Source organism: Arvicola amphibius, chromosome 13, assembly GCF_903992535.2.
Source record: "Arvicola amphibius chromosome 13, mArvAmp1.2, whole genome shotgun sequence".
Lineage (NCBI taxonomy): Eukaryota > Metazoa > Chordata > Mammalia > Rodentia > Cricetidae > Arvicola > Arvicola amphibius.
The window spans coordinates 54,283,178-54,303,976 of NC_052059.1; the positions used below are offsets into that span (position 1 = coordinate 54,283,178).

The 20,799-nt window shown below is 46.4% G+C and overlaps 1 protein-coding gene across 1 annotated transcript in view; it reads left to right on the plus strand.

Moving 5' to 3' along the window:
• The window catches only part of Atp8a2 (ATPase phospholipid transporting 8A2), a 448,432-nt gene that overhangs the window by 231,203 nt on the left and 196,430 nt on the right, over positions 1-20,799 (plus strand). Inside the window, 2 exon segments of the mRNA XM_038310231.1 lie at positions 1,946-2,129; positions 5,323-5,433. Coding sequence (XP_038166159.1) covers positions 1,946-2,129; positions 5,323-5,433 — 295 coding nt within the window.

Here is a 20,799-nt window from a genome sequence, read left to right on the forward strand (position 1 = left end):
TATTGTTGTTTTGTTTTGTTGGCTTTGGGAGGTTTGGGGGTCTCACTCCATCATCGATCATCCTGTTGTCTGGGGCCCGTGGAAACAGAACACCATGGCAGGGAGAACATGACCAAAGATGTTTACCTCAAGGCTAAGAAGTGGAAAAGAGAAAGAGGAGGAGCTTGGTCCCACGACATTATGCTCGTCATGAGTGAGAGACCTCCCACAAGGCTCCATCTTTTTGTTAATTAAAAAAAAATTCTTTAAGATTAATTTGCTTTTTGTGTATGAATGTCTTGCCCGGGTGGATGTCTGTGTTCCGTGTGTGTTCCTGGCCCTTACGGAAGTCAGAACAGGGCATCAGATCTTCTGGAGCTGGACTTAGGGATGGTTGTAGACATGATATAGATGCTGATCAACCTCAGTGCTCTTAACCGCTGAGCAATCTCTCCAGTCACAATCCCCATCTTTTAAAGGCTCCACCACTCCCAATAGGTGGGGACTAAACTTTTAACATGTGGGCCTCTGTAGGACATGTTAAAAAAACCAAACTATAACACCCAACAGAAAACCAAGAACTTTCGGCTCAAACGACATCCTTCCACTATTTAGCTCCAACCTTATTTCATGCCCACAGTTCTCTTAGCCCCCCCCCCCTCGTTGTGCAGCGGCCACCCTCCAAGTGACGTCCCCTCTCTCTACACCAGCTCACTGTCAGTTGGGTGGCATATAAACCCAGGAAGCTGCAGCCCCACGTCTGCCCAGGGTGCCCTTGATCTTGGGGATCAACGACAACTGTACCAAGTGGTACAGTTCTTAAGGAGCAGGTCTTGGGGCTGGAGAGATGGATCCCCGGTTAAGAGCACTGACCCAGGTTTAATTTCCGGCACCCACATGGCAACTCACAACTGTCTGTAACTCCAGGATCTAAAATTATCACACAGGTGTACATTCACCAATCTAAAATATCAATATATACAAAATAAAAATAAATAAATTACATAAAAGCAAAACTGCAGGTCTAGTTTATACACGGCCCACGCGTGAGTACAGCCACTGCATCCTTCCCTCTGGAGATAACTGGGGGCTTCTTTATAAATTCCCCAAATCAAATGTCACTTTACCAATTCATGATTAAAAAGAACTCAGCCCTGAGATGTTCGTGGCACTTTTCACGCCGCTGAATGCTGGCTTGTACTGTGGTGCAATAGTTCATTAACCAGCATTGCTGCCCATGGGGTCCTTAGATCACAAACAGCCTCTTCCCAGAGTGTGGAGGGATCTTGGCATCTGTCCATCCTTCCAGGCGAGGGCTACTTTTGTCTTTCCATACTGGGCTGTGCTCCTGCCCCTCCAGTAGCAGAAGACCTCAGGCCTAGGAATATCCAGACTCAGCCTCTTGCCCTGGCTGCCTGGCAAACACATCGTCATCTCTGGGTAGAGATAGAGGGGATCTTCTTTCCTGTCGCTCTGGTTTCGCCTTGCCTTTTCTTGTGCCCTGCCCATTTTCTTTCCTTCCTGTGAATTCTCTGGAATTTTCCTTGCAGCTTCAGCGCTGAACAGGATGCCTTATACAATACAGGGGGTGAAGTGGGGAGGCTCTTCCAGTGTTCTGGTTTATTTGGAAGATATTTTTCACTTCTGGTAGCTAGATTACCTGTGTTTGGTCTTGGGCAATGCCCATAGCCCCAGAGGGTTTGCCTGCCACTCACTCCACGCAGCCTTGGATGGCAAACTGGCTGCTTTAGAGATGAGCATGGCATCCATGAATTTGGCAAACACTTGAAAACCACAAACCCCTATTTCCTCAAAGCTTCTTCCCATGTGAGCATAAAATGTACACACTGGATTTGGAGGTTGTCTGGTGTCTGCCTCTGAACGCAGCCCGTGTGCCGCAGCTAGCTGTCCCCTCAGGAAGGGTGTCTGCTGTCCTCACTCCTCCCTCTTCTCTCTTCTCTCACAGAGTGTCCCCTCTGCAGAAGTCTGAGATTGTGGATGTTGTGAAGAAGCGGGTGAAAGCCATCACCCTGGCCATCGGGGACGGCGCCAATGACGTGGGGATGATCCAGACAGCCCACGTAGGGGTCGGGATCAGCGGGAACGAGGGCATGCAGGCCACCAACAACTCAGACTATGCCATTGCACAGGTCAGCCACCATCACCCCGTCACAGTGATGGCAGCTGGGCACAGGAGCTCAGCCTAAGGGCTCTGCCCACCTTAGGAGGTTACCGTCTAGATTAACAGCAGTTACCTGCTGATGTCTCTGTTGTTTGAGTCTTGAACAGTTTGAGGCCCCTTCTCTGGATTGGGTTTCCCTGGGCCAGAGATGGGACTGGCTCACGGAGCTGTCATTTCAAAGATGTGCCTTTCAAGGCAGACAGGTCCCTAAGCCTCTTGAGCTCTACTCCTGTTCCTGCTGATGTGTGTGTGTGCATGTGTGTGCATGTGTGTGCATGTGTGTATGCATGTGCGTGTGCGCGTATGTATGTGTGTGTGCATGTGTGTGCGCATGTGTATGTGCGTGCATGTGTGTGCATGTGTGTGTGCATGTGTGTGCATGCGTGCTTGCGTGTGCATGTGTGTGTGTGCGCGTGTGCGTGTGCGTGTGCGTGTGTGTGTGTGTGTGTGTGCATCCCACTGAAGAACAGCTGTTCTCAGAGTACCTTTCTCTGTTGGACTCTCACTCAAAGCCCTCCCTTCTTCTTGAAGGGCTGCCATGCTCCAGGCAAGTGGTTTAGGCCAAAACAAAGCAGTCACTTACTGATATCCCTCCCACATTGGCAATCACACGTGGGGACCCTCTAGGACCCCTGCTGTGAGGAGACCTGAGAGGGCAGAAGCCAGGTGACTCGTGGTCAGTAGCAAGCAGCCTCCTGCAGTCAGGCTGAGTTCGGCCCATTCTTTTCTAAACTGAGTGTCGCCAGTGTGTTTCTGATAGGCTCTGTGGTCATGGACACTGATCTGGTTCCTAGTTTCCTCACGTGTGCCCCGAGAATCCAAGAAACGTCTAACTCTTCATGCTAGTCAGAAGAGTCAACCTCAGGACCCTCCTACGGAAGATCTGGGCTATCTGGCCTGGTCGATCATCCAGAAGTGTAGTCCTAGGGAATACCGGCATGTTCTCCAGTTACCCAGTTGTGGGGTCACGTGGCTAAATGCCTGTATCTGCTGTAGCACCGGCTGTGCACCCCCAATTCCTTGGACAGCCTTTTGAAGAACATTGTAACTGCGTGGTTACAAGGGACAGTGGCTTTGTCACCTTTTCGGCTACAATGTATAGGGTGCCCTTCTTCCAAGCCCCGGGGCTCGTGGTCTGGTCCTCTGCTCCTTTGGGGACTCCCCATCCCTGAAGGAAGCTCCATTTGTTTGCCTCTCAGGTTTCCTTCTGGTTTGAGGTTCGGCAAAGACAGCAAGAAATTACCCAGACCACGTGGCTTTGAAAACGGACTAAATCAGTTTTCTTTCTTTGTGCACATCAAACCCCTGAGCTGATTCCTGAAGTAGGCAGAAGGAATTCTGATTTTACAGGGGAGAAATCTGCAGGTCCTATGCACCCAACGACTGTCCTCAGGGCTGAGCACAGGCCCAACATCAGAGAACAGCAGACCCCTGTGAACTCGGGGGCCGCCACACACACCTGCTCCTTTACTTTGCCGAATCAACTGTGCAGAGGCCCGTGGGACCCACGCTTCCTGTCTGCTGTCAGCAACTGTGGATGTTATATACCCCAGCATTATTAAATACTTGAGTTATAACATCATGGGGCTGGAAGGGAACTTAAGAGGTTTCCTAGGAGTTACAGGCAAATATTTGTCTGCTTTTCTCTTTAGGATGTCTAGGGAGCAGGGATTCCTTACTGAAGCTGCACATGGGTAGGATGTGGAAGGTGAAGCAACCGCTTTTATTAAAAAGGAAGCATCTGAGGGGGGTAGGACAGAGCCTTCTGCATCCGCTTGGGGATTTTCTTTGCCCTCCAGGGTAGTAGCCACCGCTCTCAGAGGAACCTAAGGCAGCCGCTGATATCCATGCCTGAATTTCCCTGTTCATTGTCCTGCAAAGGCATGCTGTCATCTCAGGGCTGAGTTTGTGCCAAGCACTAGACTCCAAACTGCCTCTTCCTTAATTACTATGCCAGAAACACCATCAGTAGGGTGAGTTCCTCTGCCCCCATTGAAGTGATAGCCGTGTCTGGTTGAAGTTAACACCATGTTCTTTATTATTTTGATATGGGTATTTGCAATTTTTTAAAATTGTGTTTGAAAAACAAAACACCCATAAGGTAAAGAAAAGACACTAAGACAGTATTGTAGTGGCCAGAGCCATGGTTCCACGCCCTTGCTCTCTGCCTTTCACTTGCACACACAGCAGCTGCTGGACAGGTGACTGGCCACTGTTGGCCACCTAAAGTAGACAGAGGGACCGCACGGTAGGTATAGTGTGTGTCCACAGCTCTCGGTTCCCAGTCTGCCAGAGAACATTCCATCTGCCCCTGCTTTGGTCTGTCTTGACTGACTCTGGGGAGGCAGCTGCTTTACACTACATGCTACTGGAATAGTGTGGCTTTGTCTCAAACTACAAGAGCCCTTAAATCACTCCTACCCAGAGCTAATCAGCTGCCCCTGATTGCACAGATTGCACAGGTGGGCACTCTGAGTGGAAGATAAAGAAGGACTATACCGTGGATGTAGAAGAGGAGACAGTGTGTGTGTGTGTGTGTGTGTGTGTGTGTGTGTGTGTGTGTGTATATATGTGCATACGTATGTGTTTCATTTGTATGTCTGTATGTCTCTTTATCTATGTGCCCCTGGGTAAGTCTGTCCCGGTGCCTCTGTAGGGTATAGGAAGTGTAATTGCTTTTAGCTGACAAGCTGACAGAACGCTGTCCTCAAGTGCATACCCTTTCTTGAGTGTAACCTTCGCTGGATGAGTGTCCCTCCTCCTGTGGGCACCATAAATGTGTGACCGGATCTTACGGAGCTGTCCCGCTCCCATTTGCCTTCCTTGCAGTTCACATAGTCACCTTCTTTGCCTAATTAAGTCCCTGAAAGGCATTTAGCTCAAAGAATTCCAAAACAGCCATAGTGAGAAGCCAGCAGCTTGTTTGGGGACAACAATAATTAGTCAGTTGAAGAGATTTTTTTTTTTTTCCTTCTCAGCTGCCCTGAAAGCTCCACCTCAGGGGAACAGGTTTTGTTTCTTGTTTGTTTGTTTGTTTTGTGGGTTACCTGAGGTTCTGGTCTCCTCCCCTCCCCTGTCTATTTTCTGCTCATGAAGACAGCCTATGTCCTTTATTCCTCAGTGGCAGGCTTCTCTGAACTTTTGTCGCTGTTCCTTTTCAGTTTTCCTACCTGGAGAAGCTGCTTTTAGTTCACGGAGCCTGGAGCTACAACCGGGTGACCAAGTGCATCCTCTACTGCTTCTACAAGAATGTGGTCCTCTACATCATTGAGGTAAGGACATCCCTTCCCTCAAGGAGGCAGGCCTCTGCGGAGGGCATCTTTAGACAGTAAAGCCATCCTAAGAAAGGGTTTGGTTAATGAGAATTTAAAGGTACTCTTGGGTCTTACTAAGATCCGTGTCATGTAGCTTCCTTTAAGCTCTACCACAAGGCTTGTGATAAGTAACCAGGGCTAGTGCGGCCTTTCTTCCTCGTCTAGCCGTGCATTCTTCTCAAGCTCCCCCTCCCTGTCCTGATCCTGGGCTCCCTTTCCTTGTCCCTAGCTTGTGTCAGTGGTGGCAGAGAACACTTGCTAAGGCAGAATGAGACCAGTGTGGTCAGTGCCAGGAAAATAGAGATGCCCATCTTTCTAGGTGGCTCTGAGACATTTCCGGGCAACCTGTCCTGTGTTTTTCTTTCCTTGAATGAACGGGCACGAATGGGGCATGATTCCCTGCTGTGTTTGTCATGGCATCCGCTGTTTCCTGAACATGTCCTCACTGCCCCTGGGAGTTTTGGATGCTAAGGCTCATGTGGCAAAGGTGGGAATGGGGGCGGGGGATGTCTAGTAGGAAGTTGATAAGGTCATTTAAAATCTTACGTTGAGTTCATGTTCTATTGTCCTTGTCTTGCTGTGATAAAATGCTGACCAAAAGCAGCCTGGGGGTGAAAGGATTGGTTTAGCTTAGTTGTGGTCCATCACCGAGGGAAGTCAGGGAAGAAACTCAAAGCAGAACCCTGGAGGCAGGAACTGATGCAGAAGCCCTTAAAGAGGACTGCTTGCTGCCTTGCTCCCCGTGGCTTGCTTTGTTTGTTTTCTTACAAGACTGCCTGCCCATGGGTAACATCACCCACAGTGAGCTGGGCCCTCCCTCATCGATCATCAGTCAAGAAAATGCCCCCACAGACTTGCCCATAGGCCAATCTGATGGAAGCCTTTTTCTCAGCTGAGGTCCCCTTTCCAAGATGACTACAGTTTAGGTCAAGTTGGCAAAAGCTAACCAGCACAGATCTACAGTTTTCTAAGATGCTAATTCACGTATAAGAAAAGCACACTCTTGCTACGTGGGAGGGCAAGGTCCCAGAGTCAAGGAGGCTCTTTATGTTTGCTGCTTGGTACTGGTCTCTTGGGTATTCCCTCCTAAGAACAGCTCATTTTAAAAGTGTGTCTGTGAGGCTATCTTGACTTATCAGATTGTCAAATGCATTTGGAAGAGAGAACTGGGGATGGGGTTCTATGGTGGGCATGGGGGTTAAGTTAAGCTTGGCTGCTGTCAATACAACCATAAAAATGTTTTAGCCAGACAGGGTGGCCCATGTCTGTAATCCCAGCACTTGATAGGTAGACAGGAAGATGGGGCTTTCATGGTCAGCCTCGGCTATTCAATAAGTTCCAGATCAGCCTGAGCTACATGAGATCTTGTCTAAAAGGATGAGGAGGAAGAAGAGGTAGAGGAAGCAGAAGGGCAGAAGGCCATCTTAGAGCAATAGAAATCAATGTTGCCTCTATTTTAATATCTCATTTTATTATGGTATAATTTTTAACTCTTAGCAAAAATACTAGTGAAGGACAAAACTGGCTTTTCCTGGTGCTGTCTCCTAAAGTCCCCAGCTCAAGCAGGTGGCTTGCTATTGTAACGGTGATCAATTATTACTTTATCAGCAAGCTAACTCCTTCCTAATGAAGCCTTCAGGTCACGTGGACAGGTTGATGCTACTTGTTGGGTAACCACACCAGGACAGGGGGTTTCCGAAGCTGTGCAGTTGTTTATACTGCATGGCTCCCCAGCCAAAGGCATCCGTGGGACAGAAGCAGTCTGTGCCCCCGTGTTCAAGCCCACCTGGAAACAGCATTTTGCTGGCTTACATAAAGGCAGTTTCTTTGCTGCTCTGCGTACCCACAGTGTGGCTGCCTCAGCATAGAGGACGGCTGCTCTAATTGACCCAGTAGCTCCCACTGTGCTGGGAGCACCCTGATCCTTAAATGAATCTCACAAGTGATTAGAAGAGACCTGGCTAACATCCTGCAGCCTAGCATCTTCCCTACCCTGAGTCCTCTGTGTCAAAGGCCCTGCCTGCTCACAGTGAACAGCAAGTACATGCATAGCAGGACCTGGGGGCATTTGTAGGCATTATTATTATTTGGTTCAGGGTAGGGAGGTTCAGATCCATGTAGATGTTCATGTTGCATGTTTTGTCATCACTGTCTTCCCCCGTTCTCATTTTTACTGCTCCCCTTTGGAATTTGGAAATGTCTGTCCCTCTCCTGCAAGCCTCCAGCTTTTTTCTTTCTTCTTCTTCTTCTTTTTTTTTTTTTTTTGCATGCATGATAAAAGTCACTCCTTAGTGTCACTTGGGGTCACAGATAATAGCATGGGCAGTATCAAGGGAGCTGGGATCCTACACATCGTCCCAAGTTTCCCAGGACTCTGCCCCTAGAGCTGCTGGCTTTATACAGCTTCTTTATAATCTGGTTTTCCTCACCATCAGCAGATGGCTGATGAGCTAGGCTTCTTATCGAGACATTCTACACGGGGCTCCGAGCCTTCCGCTTCCCAGACCAGCGCTCAGGGCCCTCCTAGTCACTTAACACCTACTATCTTACTTCTGTCTCCTTTTTTTTTTCTTCAAGTGGACTGCAGCTTAGTAGAGCACCCTTTTAGTCTGTCTGCAAAGAGCTGCTTGGAACGGGGCCCCGACGGCTCTGAGTGAGTGCCTCAAATCGCTAGGCTAGGAATTGCTAAATGGTCTGCTGCAGAAGGCTCTTCCACACACTCCCCAGAAAGCTTTGAAGAATGTAAAACCCTCGCAATTTTGTGTCTCCATTCTGGTTAGGATTTCTGGGAGGTTCTAATTTGGAAACCAAGAGAACAAAGCCCTTGTCTGGTTCATGGTCAGTGTCCACTCAGACACTGCCAATGCCCTGGCACCAGCATGTTTTCCAAGCATGATCTTCGGAGTGGGAAGGTACTGCTCGCATGCTATTTTAGTGGGTCTTGAACTGCAGGATCAAAGATTGCTACAGAAATACTTGCTCATTCGCAAAAAAAAAAAAAAAAATACTGAAGATAAGGTTATAATTAATGATTTAAGTGGGAACAAACTAAGCATGTTAATTATGTGTCTTAAGGGTTTCCTTGTGGCTCACAGAGGCACCTGTGAGGTAGTAATATGTACTCATCTCAAACGCCCTCCAATTTACGTAACTCCCAGACGTTTTAAAGTATAGTCTAAAGGCAATTTGGGTAGCATGCATATGCGCGCCCACTCTGTGGCCTACCTTATTTTATGAGGACTGTTGTCTAGATTTCCAGTGAAAATCGGGGCATGACGGGTCCTTCCTGTTTGGTGTACTAGTCCATAAAAGTGGGGTTCCTGGACAAGGAAAATGCGCGTTATTCTGCACGCTGTATGGAATGCACACTGGACGTCTCCACTACTTCCATGCTATCTGCTCTTGCCTGTTTCTCTACAGTCGCACATAGATTTTTTTATACTTTATTGTTTTTAATTAAGATATATGTTTTTCCCTACTCCGCTTTCTTTCTCCCCTCTTCCCTTCCACCCTCCCCCCTGCCTCACACGCTCCCAATTTGCTCAGGAGATCTTGTCTTTTTCTCCTTCCTAGGCGGATCCATGTATGTCTCTCTTAGGGTCTTCTTTGTTGTCTCGGTTCTCTGGCAGGCTGGTTATTCTTTGCTTTATGTCTAAAAGCCACTTATGAGTGAGTATATATTATATGTGTCTTTCTGAGTCTGGGTTATCTCAGTATTTTTTTTCTAGTTCCTTCCGTTTGCCTGCGTATTTAAAGATGGCATTTTTTTTTTTACCGCTGCGTAGTACTCCGTTGTATAAACGTACCACATTTTGTTTATCCATTCTTCAGTTGAGGAGCATCTAGGTTGTTTCCGGGTTCTGGCTATTATAAATAATGTCTCTGTTAACATGATTGAGCAAATGTCCTTGTGATATGACTAAGAATCCTTTGTGTATATGCCCAAAAATGGTATTGCTGGGTCTTGAGGGAGATTGATTCCTAATTTTCTGAGAAATCACCATACTTATTTCCAAAGTGGCTGTACCAGTTTGCATTCTCACCAGCGATGGAGGAGTGTTTTTTCTCTTTATTCTACGTACTCTCCAGCATAAGTTGCCATTCATGTTTTTTATCTTGGCCTGTGTAAGGGTATCTCAGAGTTGTTTTGATTTATATTTCTCTGATGACTAAGGATGTTGAGCATTTCCTTAGGTGTCTTTTAGCAATTTTAGATTCCTTTGTTGAGAGTTCTCTGTTTAGGTCTGCACCCCATTTTTTTTATTGGATTATTTGTTCTTTTAATGACCAATTTCTTGAGTTCTTTGTATATTTTGGAAATCAGCCCTCTGTCTTATGTGGGGTTGGTGAAGATCTTTTCCCATTCTGTAGGCTGCCATTTTGTCTTGTTGACCATGCCCTTTGCTTTACAAAAGCTTCTTAGTTTCAGGAGGTCCCATTTATTAATTGTTTCTCTCAGTGTCTGTGCTACTGGGGTTATGTTTAGGAAGTGGTCTCCTGTGCTAGTGTGTTCAAGGCTTCTTCCCACTTTCTCTTCACACAGACCCTGGAAATGCACCCTTGTGAACCATTGCCCTCCTCTTCACGTAGACTCTGGGGATGCCACCCCACTACATGATCCCCTGCAGTCTGTTTAGTCCCTTCTGTATTGATTGAGCATTTCTGTTGTCGTCTTCAGTTTCAGAAGCTTTGTAGAATAGCAGTGTTCCTGCTCCTGAGGTCACAGATATTCCAAAATGGTGTTGGTCTAGTTAGTCTATTTCATCACACTGCCTTGAACAGACCATGGCCTTAATGTGGGGACAGATTCATTGCTGCTGACAGATCTACTAAGCACTCAATTGAATGCACCACATAAAATTTATTGAGGTGAAGTGGCTATTGTTCAAGACATTTGAAATAGGAACAAAAGGTGGCCCTTGTGGCTTCCCCGAGGCTCCTGCAGCAGGCGACACTAAGAACAGATCATAGCCATTGCCTCCATTCCTTTGAGAGCGCCTCATGTTCGTACTTTCAGCCCTGATGGTTGTACTTTCTCAGCTATCTCTTTGGAAGCCGGGATAGGACTCCGGAAGCATACACATGACCAGTTCCAGTGACTGTCAGGGAGGCTGGGGAAGAGGCACTCAGAAGCACTGGCTGTGAGCTGCCAGGTACCCCGATGCCAGTGAGCTCTCTCCATCCGCCTGCCCCTACGTGAGCCCGTTCCTCACTGGCTTCATTTCCCACAGCACCATCTTCCTCTGTTTTCAGTCAGTGCTGTTGGACTATAACTAAGATGTGCAGGATGTGCCCTGTCTAGTGTACAGTTCCATTAACTAAAACTGAATTTTTATTAGGAAAAAAAATCCATTTTTGTCTTCCTCCCACGGGTAGTAAGAATGTCACAAAGAACTTTGGAGAGGAACAGGGTGGTGGCTGTGCAGTAATGTGAATGTCTGGAGCCATGCACTTTAAGAGAGTTTGTGTTAGATCTACCTTAGCACAATTGAAGTAAAGGCTAGAAGGGTCTCAGCACTTTGCCCCCTTAGCCACATTGAGGGAGATGCAGTATAAAGGCAGATGGTATGGAATTTTACATGGAGTTGTGTTTTGCGTTAAACCAGGAACACGCTAAGTTTTGTAGCAGCAGCCAGATGGTCTGTCCTTTGTAGGACAAACACTAAGCTGGCTAAGGCCTGGGAGAGTCCAGCTCCGTGCAGATGGGCTTCCTGGAGCCAGCAGAAGAAGAGCATCCCTGTGCCGCTGCACTGGCTTCCAGAGTTGGAATGAAACAGTAAAGATCAGGAGAGATGGCTGACCAAGCTGCGTGAGTGTCAGAGGAGTATGAGCTAATAACAGGGCAGGGCTTTTGTTGCTTTAAGAAACTGAAAATCCCTTCCTGTGTTTGCAACAGGAAAATTCTGTGGTTGAAGTGATTTCAGAAGAGTTGCCTATCAATATGCAGGGCAGACAGCGAGCGGAGAGTTTAGATGGCTTTTATAACGTTAAGCCTCGATCATAGCTCATGATCCTTATGTAACTATCTTCTTGTGTGATATGTAAACGAGAGCCAGAGACAGATTTTCTGAAGAAAAAAAAAAAAACTCTTTGGTTTTGATAATACGAAGAATTTGCCTTAACTGCAAAAATTAGGGATAAAGAAGTTAGGGAAGGATGCTTGTAAATTGTTTTGAAATCCTGGTGTGTCATCTGTGCGGTATGTCCCGAGGGGGGCTATCGGTTACCCGGTTGTTCAGTTTTCTAAATCACACACAGCTTGACTTACCACCAGCAGCATCTGAAGCATTTTCTGGAATGGTGCTACCCCACTGCCTCCCTGGACCCCTGGGAAAAGTGGTTTGGGGACAGAATTTTTTAAAAAGTCAGTACTCATTAGATTTAAGTAGATTAATAGAATCATTACTTGCATGTAGCTGACATTTCAGGAGATAATGACACTGGCCCTTTGTAAGCTCTGATGTCACTTAGGAACGGTGTACCACATTGTCTCAGAGAAGAGATTGGTCTGGACACAGAGAGCATCGGTGATGGTGGCTGTTACAGGGATTATATGGATCTGAAGTGTCGGCTTACTTATGGCAACACCTATCAGACATTTTGGGCTCGGGAGGGGGTCATTAAACTGCTACAGGATACGGGGCTCTAAGCCTTGCATTCGTCATGAAGGTCTGAAAACACTGCCTGTGAGTGAAAGAGAGGTTAGCGGGCATAAATGAGCCTGAGCTAGCAGAATTTGGCTGATGGCGATCTACCTTGCCTGACGAGCTGAAAACAAGCAGATAAACAACGAGCTCTCCTCCCCTTCCTATACCTCTCAACACTCCAGAGCAGGAGAGGCTTCGCAATGTCCCAACTTCTGCACTTCTCACTTAAAAGGTAAAACGACCTACAATTATGTACACATTGCCGTTTCTAATCCAAAACGTCTCAGGATATGAGTGCTTTGGATCTTTTAATTTAAGAAGAAAAGTATTTATATGATATATATAATATATATCCTTTAGTAGTTATATGATATACATAATATATATCCTTTAGTATTTGTATGATATATATTATATATATCCTTTAGTTTTTATATGACATATATAATATATCCTTTAGTATTTATATGATATACATAATATATATCCTTTAGTGTTTATATGATATACGTAATATATATCCTTTAGTGTTTATATGATATACATAATATATATATCCTTTAGTATTTATATGATATACGTAATATATATCCTTTAGTATTTATATGATATATAATATATATCCTTTAGTAGTCTGACAGCTATGTGGCAGCACTGAGTAGAAGACTTTGGGGTAAGTTTTGCTCTGAATGTTAGCGTCTAGGTCTGGGGAGACGCCTCAGTTGTTAAGAGCACTTGCTGTCTTGCAGAGGACCCCAGTTTGGTTCTCAGCACCTGCCTGGCAGCTCACAAGCAGCTGTAACTCCAGTTTCAGGACATTCAGTGCCCTCTTCTGGCCTATGCAGGCACTAGGCACACACATGGTATGCATGTATGCATGCGGGGTGGGGAGGGAGAAAACATATACATGAAAAATAAATCTAAAACCAATTCCTGTTAGCACCTATAGAAAATAGCTGTCTAAAACCAATGCCACAAAAGAATTTATCCAAACCAGACCTGTTGATTCAGGCTTTGTAATTGCAGCTACTTGAGAGACTGAGGCAGGAGGATTACAAATTCCTGCTTGGGGTACACTGTGGGTTTAATGAGACTTTGTTTTAAAATTAAGAAAGGAAAAAAAAGAATTAAGAATATAGTTCAGTGGTAGTGTGCCTACCCAGCATGCACTAGGCTGCTAGGTCCCCGCCATGCCACACACTCACACAATCCTTCCAGTGACCTAGTCTCTTGCAAACAGAACGTAGCTTAACAACCCTCAGATGTGTGTAGGGATAGGGACATGGCTCAGTTGGTGAGGTGGCTTACTGCACAAGTCTGAGGTCTTTTGTGTCCTCCTAAAACCATGATGTGGTGGCACCCATCTGTAATCTCCGTGCAGGGCGTGGATCCCGGGGCTTGCTAGCTAGACAGTCTCGCTAAAACGATGAGCCCTGGGCTCAGTAAGAGATCTTGTCTCCACAAAAGAAGGTAGTGAGTGATTAAAGCTACTGGCATTGACCTCTGACCTCCATGTGTACAATGTATGAGTGTGTGCAGTCTTACTACATGTGCACACACACGTATACGCAGACAGACAGGCACATGCGTGTATGCACATTTGCACACACACACACACACACACACACACACACACACACACGGTGTTCTGTTTTTAACACAAGAAATGTCACTGTATCAAAAGACAAAATTCCTGAGAGCTAAGCTGTCTTGTGATCTGTGCCCTGGCAGAGGTGACTTGATGTTCCTTGATATGTTTTGATGTGAATGGGCAGCTGTGAGCTTAATATGAACAAGGTAGCCATCCAGAGGCACGGAAGACAGCCTGCCTGTTCGTGTTTCCATCAGAGATGTGACCCAATGACAGGTACAGACCATGCTTTCTCTACAGAAGCCCTGTGCTTAGTGGAGTGCTAAGATTAGGGGACACAGGATAAACTCTACCATGTTCCTGTCTGTGATTGGCAGGTGAGTGTAGCTAGTGTCCTGGTGAACCATGTATCCAGGAAACTGCATGCACAGGCTTAGTGCCAACCTGTCTTGAGAGCATCCCAGTTTATCGAGTCCATGAGTACCTGGGTGGTTCCTAAAACCATTCAGAGGGGTTTCCTATTGCGGGGGGGGGGGGGGGGGGTGAATGAGGAAACTACCGTGAAATAGAAGTTTTCTGAAGTTTACTTTTTTGACCTCATTCTTCAAGTAGATGCTCTAGGCCTAAGATCTGTGCTGTTGGAGGAGAATGGGGATGCAGGTGAGGGGTCCTGCAGCTGCTGCTGGCTGGGCAGAGCAAGCAGTGCTTGTTCCAAGAAGTGGTGCTTCACAGCGGTCATGGGTGTTGGAGCTGTCGGGTCCCGGGGTAAAATAGGTTAAGATAGATGGATGGGAAGGAGCCATGCGGAGCAATGACTGGGCAAGGGGAGAGGCGTAGGTCAGTGTGCCAAGAGAGGCCAGCACCTGTCTTCCCCATCTGCACTCAGCATTCATTCCAGCTCAGATAGATGGCAACGTTAGTGGAGGCTTGGGTGAGGAACACGGGGGGGGTTTGTATTTCAGTCAGAAGATGGCTGTGGAAGTCGTTAGCCATGTGCTGGGAATGTTCTCTGAGAGGCCAGTGGCTTGCTGTGAGTGCATAGAGCTGGGAGTTTATTAGCACAAGGTGGAGAGGGAGTAGGGGCAGGCGGGAGGCAGGCCCAGAGGCAGAGAAACAGCCGTCCAGGCGTCCTCAGGGATTCCTCCGCAAGATTCACAGTCGCTTTGAACTTTATAAAAATAGACTTTTATAAAAATAGACTCTTACTGTCTTTTACATGTGACAGTGTGAACCTTTTTTAATGATGTTTTTGCAGCTGTTTTATCTAAGAGGATCATTATAAATACCCAGCATTAAAAAAAAAACATATTTAGACATTGATGGGTTTAAAATTGAGAATTTGAAACTCTATAAAATGCTTAAATTTCCTTGGAATAATAATTTTTTTTTTTTTAAGTCTGAAAACATAGCTGAGGAGAGGACCTGCCGGACTATGGGACATTAAGAGGTCGTCGTGGTTCCAAAGCTCCGCTCGGTGCCCGCTCCTTCCCTGACTGGCACTGGGGAGAAACAAAACTGCGCCAGCTGTGTGGGATGGCGCACTCCACTCCGGAGCGAAAGCCTCGGGAGCTCCTACTCTCTCCCCTTCCTGTTGCACTGCTTGCTTTTATGTTAGAAATCGGCTGTGACTTCTCAGAGAACAGGAACCATTTCTTGTGTTCCTGACTAAACAGGTTGACCGCACTCAGTAGAGACAGTCATGTGAGCGCCTGCTAGTCTGTTGTTGCTGCTCTGGGTTTTCAGCTATGGGGGAGTCCTAAGAGGGCTGTGGCACATGGCTCGCCTCTCGATAGCTTTCTGATTTAACCTAAACCTTCCGCAGCATCATTTCATACATATGCCTGTGCCCCCTGAGAACCCAGAGTGTATGCTAGCATCTGTCAAGCACTGTCTTTTCGGATAATAACGAATTATTTTAATTGTACATCTTGAGCACATTCCTGCCCTTTCCTAATTTTTTATCTTGCCTAAAATTCTCAGGTTTGGATCTTTGTGAAAGTACTTTAGCAATGGTCTTTTTTTTCTTGCTAGTGGTTTTTGGGTGTTTTTTTTTTTTTTTGCTATTTATAGTTCTTTTGTATTATTCTCCTTTATGGCTTCTCTCTCTCTCTCTCTCTCTCTCTCTCTCTCTCTCTCTCTCTCTCTCTCTCCTTTTCTTTTGGCCACTAGAGCAGTGTATCACAACCTTGCTAATGCTGCGACCCTTTAATACAGTTCCTCATGTTGTGGTGACCCCTACCATGAACTTATTTTCCTTGCTACTTCATAACTGTAATTTTGCTACTTTTATAAATCATAATATGAAAATCTGATATGCAGATGGTCTTAGGTAACCCCTGTGAAAGGCTCATTCAGCCCCCCCAAAGGGGTCATGACCCACAGGTTGAGAGCCACTACGCTAGCGACATACCTAAAATTTTCACTGTTTAATTTTTAAAGCTGGGCTGGGAGAGGACTCGGCCTTTACAGTACTTACCAAGCCATTGTAAAGACCCAAGCCTCTCTAGTGTTTCTTCTGCATTTTGACCATCACCTTAGCAGCTGGACTGCTTTCTGACAGATGTCCTAAGCTCCTGGGTTGCCTTCCGCTTCTCTAGTCTCAAGTCCTCATAGGCCGGGTGCCCTTAAAGCAGAGCCAGGCAGAGGAGAGATGTACAGGATTTTCTGCCTGGCTTTTCAAGCCAACGGGGGCGGAGGGGGGATGGAGGGGGTGGGGAGGGTAATACAGACTCATCCTATTAAATGCCATTTATGCCTCCAGCGTCTGCCAGTAAAATATCGATTAAAATATTGGCCTCTTTTTAGTCCGGGGATTATAGGATGAAGTTTATTGCCGCTCTGTGAACAAGCCGCATGTTGTTGTGGTAATCTTTTTGTCAGCCCCTTGCCAATTTGAAAGTCGTCTTTTTCATAACATGAGCTATTAACTAGAAGCCTTTACTCCTCGTTAGCCTCACCATAGATGTTTCTTTAATTCTTTTGAAGGTGTTTATTAGTATGGTATAGCCCCTTTTAAATAACGTATCATTTACATTCACTAAATTAACCCTTTTCGTTGCACGGTTCTCTGAGCCTTACCAGATAAACATGTATAGTCAGGTACAGAATCGTCCATTGCTTCAGTGATTTCCCAGGTGTCTTTGCTGCCATTGCTCAGCCCTGCATCAGACCCTAGAGGTCACTGGTGTGTGTTCTGCCTTGGTCAGAATGTCATGGGAATGGGACGTACATGCATGGCTCCTTTCGCCTGGTTTAATGCACTGGAGATTCGCCCTTGCCGCTGTGAGCTTCAGGAGTTAATTCTTCGTTACTATCATTGTTAAGTGGTTTTGGGGATAACTGAATTTCAACTTTATGAAGCTCAGGTGTACTTTGTATGTGGAGACTTTTTGGTGGGGGTACTTGCAAGGGAAATCTACTCCCAAGGCTAACTTAGCCATATTCAGTTTACAAAGACAAAGAGAAGAAGAGGAGGAGGAGGAGAAAGAGGAAGTGGAGGAGGAAGAGGAGGAGGAGGAGGAGGAAGAGGAAGAGGAAGAGGAAGAGGAAGAAGAAGAAGAAGAAGAAGAAGAAGAAGAAGAAGAAGAAGAAGAAGAAGAAGAAGAAGAAGAAGAAGAAGAAGAAGAAAGGAGGAGGAGGAGGAGGAGGAGGAGGAGGAGGAGGAGGAGGAGGAGGAGGAGGAGGAGGAGGAGGAGGAGGAGGAGGAGGAAAAGGAGGAGGAGGAGGAGGAGAGGATTTCTTCTTGTACTCACTGACATGCTAGGACCTAAACCTAGCAGGCCCATTGCCAAAGTATTTTCTTGCCTCTGTCTGCATCTATGACCAAAGCTGATAAACTCAATTTGAGGAAGCAGAAAGGGAAATGAAACAATATGCCCTCATCTCCAAGTTGTAAAAGCTGTGACTCAAAAGCCTTGCATGAAGAACGCGTTCATTCCAGACACCATTGGTGGGGCAGATGTCTTTGCTGTATAATTGAAGTTAAAGACCCAGATATTTCACCCCAAATTATTCAAATAACAGAACAGTGCTGTGTGCCATGCACACCCAGCAAGGCATGTTCACCCCCAGAGAGGACACTGTCAGTGGGGTGCACCACGTTCTTCAAGGCCCAGGTCAAGTGCCTCAGCCTTGCTGGCGTCCACACAGCCTCTCCTGCCTGTGACCTCTGCTTCTCTGACCTCCGTCCACCCAGTGTGGTGAAACCCACCACTTCTGTAAAGCATTTCCAAAGTGGTTTCTAATCCTTCTAACCAGACCATAAACTCCCTAGGCGGCCAGAACTGAATCTTCTCCTTATCTCATTAATTGGCCTCAAGCAATTTGGAAGTGGCAGTTAGGAAGTCACATGTACTTAGTCAGCCTCTCTTTTAATCTGTCTCACCACTCACTGACCTCTTTGAAGGTCCTTGGGATGATTCGTCACCCCTCCTTTTAGCCAGACTTTGCTGTGCCCTGTAGCGGACACTTCGGATTCTTCCTGGACCCGCCCATCTCTGGAAACAGCTGACTGCGGCATTTCTGGCATCTGCCTCTGTGACTTCAATTTTGAGTTAACATTTGACATGGTCCCCATTGCATAAGAATGTGTGGCTCTGTGGCTCTTTCAAGTGACTCTCATGAGAGAATGTCCTGATCCGCCTGTTTAATTGCTCCAGCAAATGCCTGCTTAGCTGCCTCATTACCGCCCCCCTCCCCCCAAAAACTGCAGAGAATTTGTTGGTTTGGTTTTTGAGACAGTGTCTTATGTACCCCACCCCAGGCTGGCTTTAGCTCTTCCCCCACCTCCCAAGTGATAGGGTCACAGTTGGGCACCACTATGTCCTGTTTATGAAGTACTAGGAGTAACACTCATGCCTTGTGCATGGTACCCAAGCACTGTACCCACTGGGCTACATCCCCAGTGTGCCTCCTTTCCTGCTGTGAGTTGTCTGCATTTTCTGTATATCTACATGTATGTATGTAAACATATGTGGGGGTACACATACAAATAAGCCCAACACACCTTTAAGCTTTGGGGGAGAGCGGGGAGACATAGCATTCTTCCTTTCTGAATCTTCCCCGGGAAATTTTTGTTGGTTATGAAAGAAAATGTTTGTGCTGACCATGAACGAGGCAACAGTGGGAACGAGTCCTTTGGTTTGGGGTGAAGGCCACTGGAGTTTCTGCTGTCCCTGGTGTATTCACGATGTCATTGTCTGCTGCAGCACGGGTCTTTCAGTCAATAATTCTTCCTGGGAATGTTAAAGGACCTGTATGTCTAGGCTGGAAGGAGGGCCCCGGACTGTGCCCTCTGCCTGCCACAGACTTGCAGAGTGTCCAGTGAGGTCAGCAGTGTGTTTAACCTACTCTTCCGGGTCTTACCTGGGGTTTCCTCTAGAAAACGCTGCTGCAGTGTTGGATAAAGTGGCAGAAGTAAAACCTCCATGTCAAAGCATAATCATGTCAGTGACTCTGAGAACTGCCAGGGAGGAAAGAGGGAGGGAGGGAGGAGGAAGGAAGGGAGGGAAGAAGGGAGGGAAGGAGGGAGGGAGGGAGGGAGGGAGGAAGGAAGGAAGGAAGGAAGGAAGGAAGGAAGGAAGGAAGGAAGGAAGGAAGGAAGGAAAAAAATTCCCAGGAGATGCAGGAGATGGTAGGACACACACACACACACACACACACACACACACACACGACTGAGACAGGACACACATGATGGGGGGGACATGACTGAGACAAGACACACACAAACAGCCCCTCTTAAGTGTCAGCTGCCAGCCATTAGGGAGAGGGAAGCTCTAGTATGTAGCCCTAGCCCTACAACTGATACTGAATTAATTCAGTCCCTGCTGAGACAGACCTGACTTTGTCATTGTTTAAGCCACTTTGGGGGAAGTGAGTTAAGAAACCCTTCTAGCCATTCCTTTCCCCCTTTCCCTCTATCTCCCTCAGCTCTCTTCCTTTTCCCTTGTCCCCTCCCCTTCCCTTCCCTCCCCTCCCTTTCCTTTCTCTCCCCTCTGCTCCCTCCTTCTCCACCTCTCTCTCTCTCTCTCTCTCTCTCTCTCTCTCTCTCTCTCTCTCTCTCTCTCTCACACACACACACACACACACACACACACATCCAGGTAAAATTTCTATAATGAATAACAAGTTCCCAGTTACCCACATCTATCTGCATCTTTTTTAGTTAGAACTACTGAGCACGGTCCACCCATCCCTGGCTGGGTTTTCGTTCAAGCGACAGGGCTGTGATCACAGTATTGCTTCAATACTTTCTGAACACGGAGAACATTTGAAAAACTCAACACTTCGCCTCCTGCAAGACGACGAGATCCTGGAGAAGTCCGGGCAGTGCTTTCCATTGTATGTGTGACTAGTCACAGGAGATTGTCTCCAATCCCATGGTCTCATTCTGAGAAGGCAGATGGTTGAAGGCTGCTGGGCAGGGATCTTCTTTTGTACCTTTGAGCCACCCACAGATTCATGTTCCTCGTTACTTTTGACCTGCAAAGATAGGATTGCTAAAATGCTTGTGTGTTGTGCATAGTTCCTTAACCTTTCGCTGTGACTGTTACAGCAACCCACAAGCCACAAGCGCCTCCAATGCCACACTTAGCAGATTAAGTCCGATTCTCTTCCATATCCACCCAGCGACAGCTGAAGGGCTTCTCTGGTGTGACAGATTGTCAGAAGACTGACAAAGATTGCTTTCGATGCAGAGTTTTAGTGGGAACGGATGATTTTAGTGAGCTTTTCCAGAAATACAACAACAATAATTGTTATTCCATGTTATTCCATCTGTCAAATTTACAGGACATTTTTTTCCCTTTTAGGGTTAAGGTCAATCTTGTTAGTATCTATTAACAAATGTCTTAAATAAAAGTTGTCAAGATTGTTCAAAAGTATTCTGGTATTTATAAAATAGTTGTGGAAAAAACGGTAAAAAAAAAAAATTACCTCGATGTCCCTTACCTAAGAGATAAAAATTAACTTAAAATAGTCTCAAAATTTTTTTTCTGGTGTCTTCTTTTTGGGGAGAGGGAATCCTTCTCCCTCTTTATTGTTTTTTTTTTTTTTTGAGCTGTACATTTTTCCCACTCCCCTTCC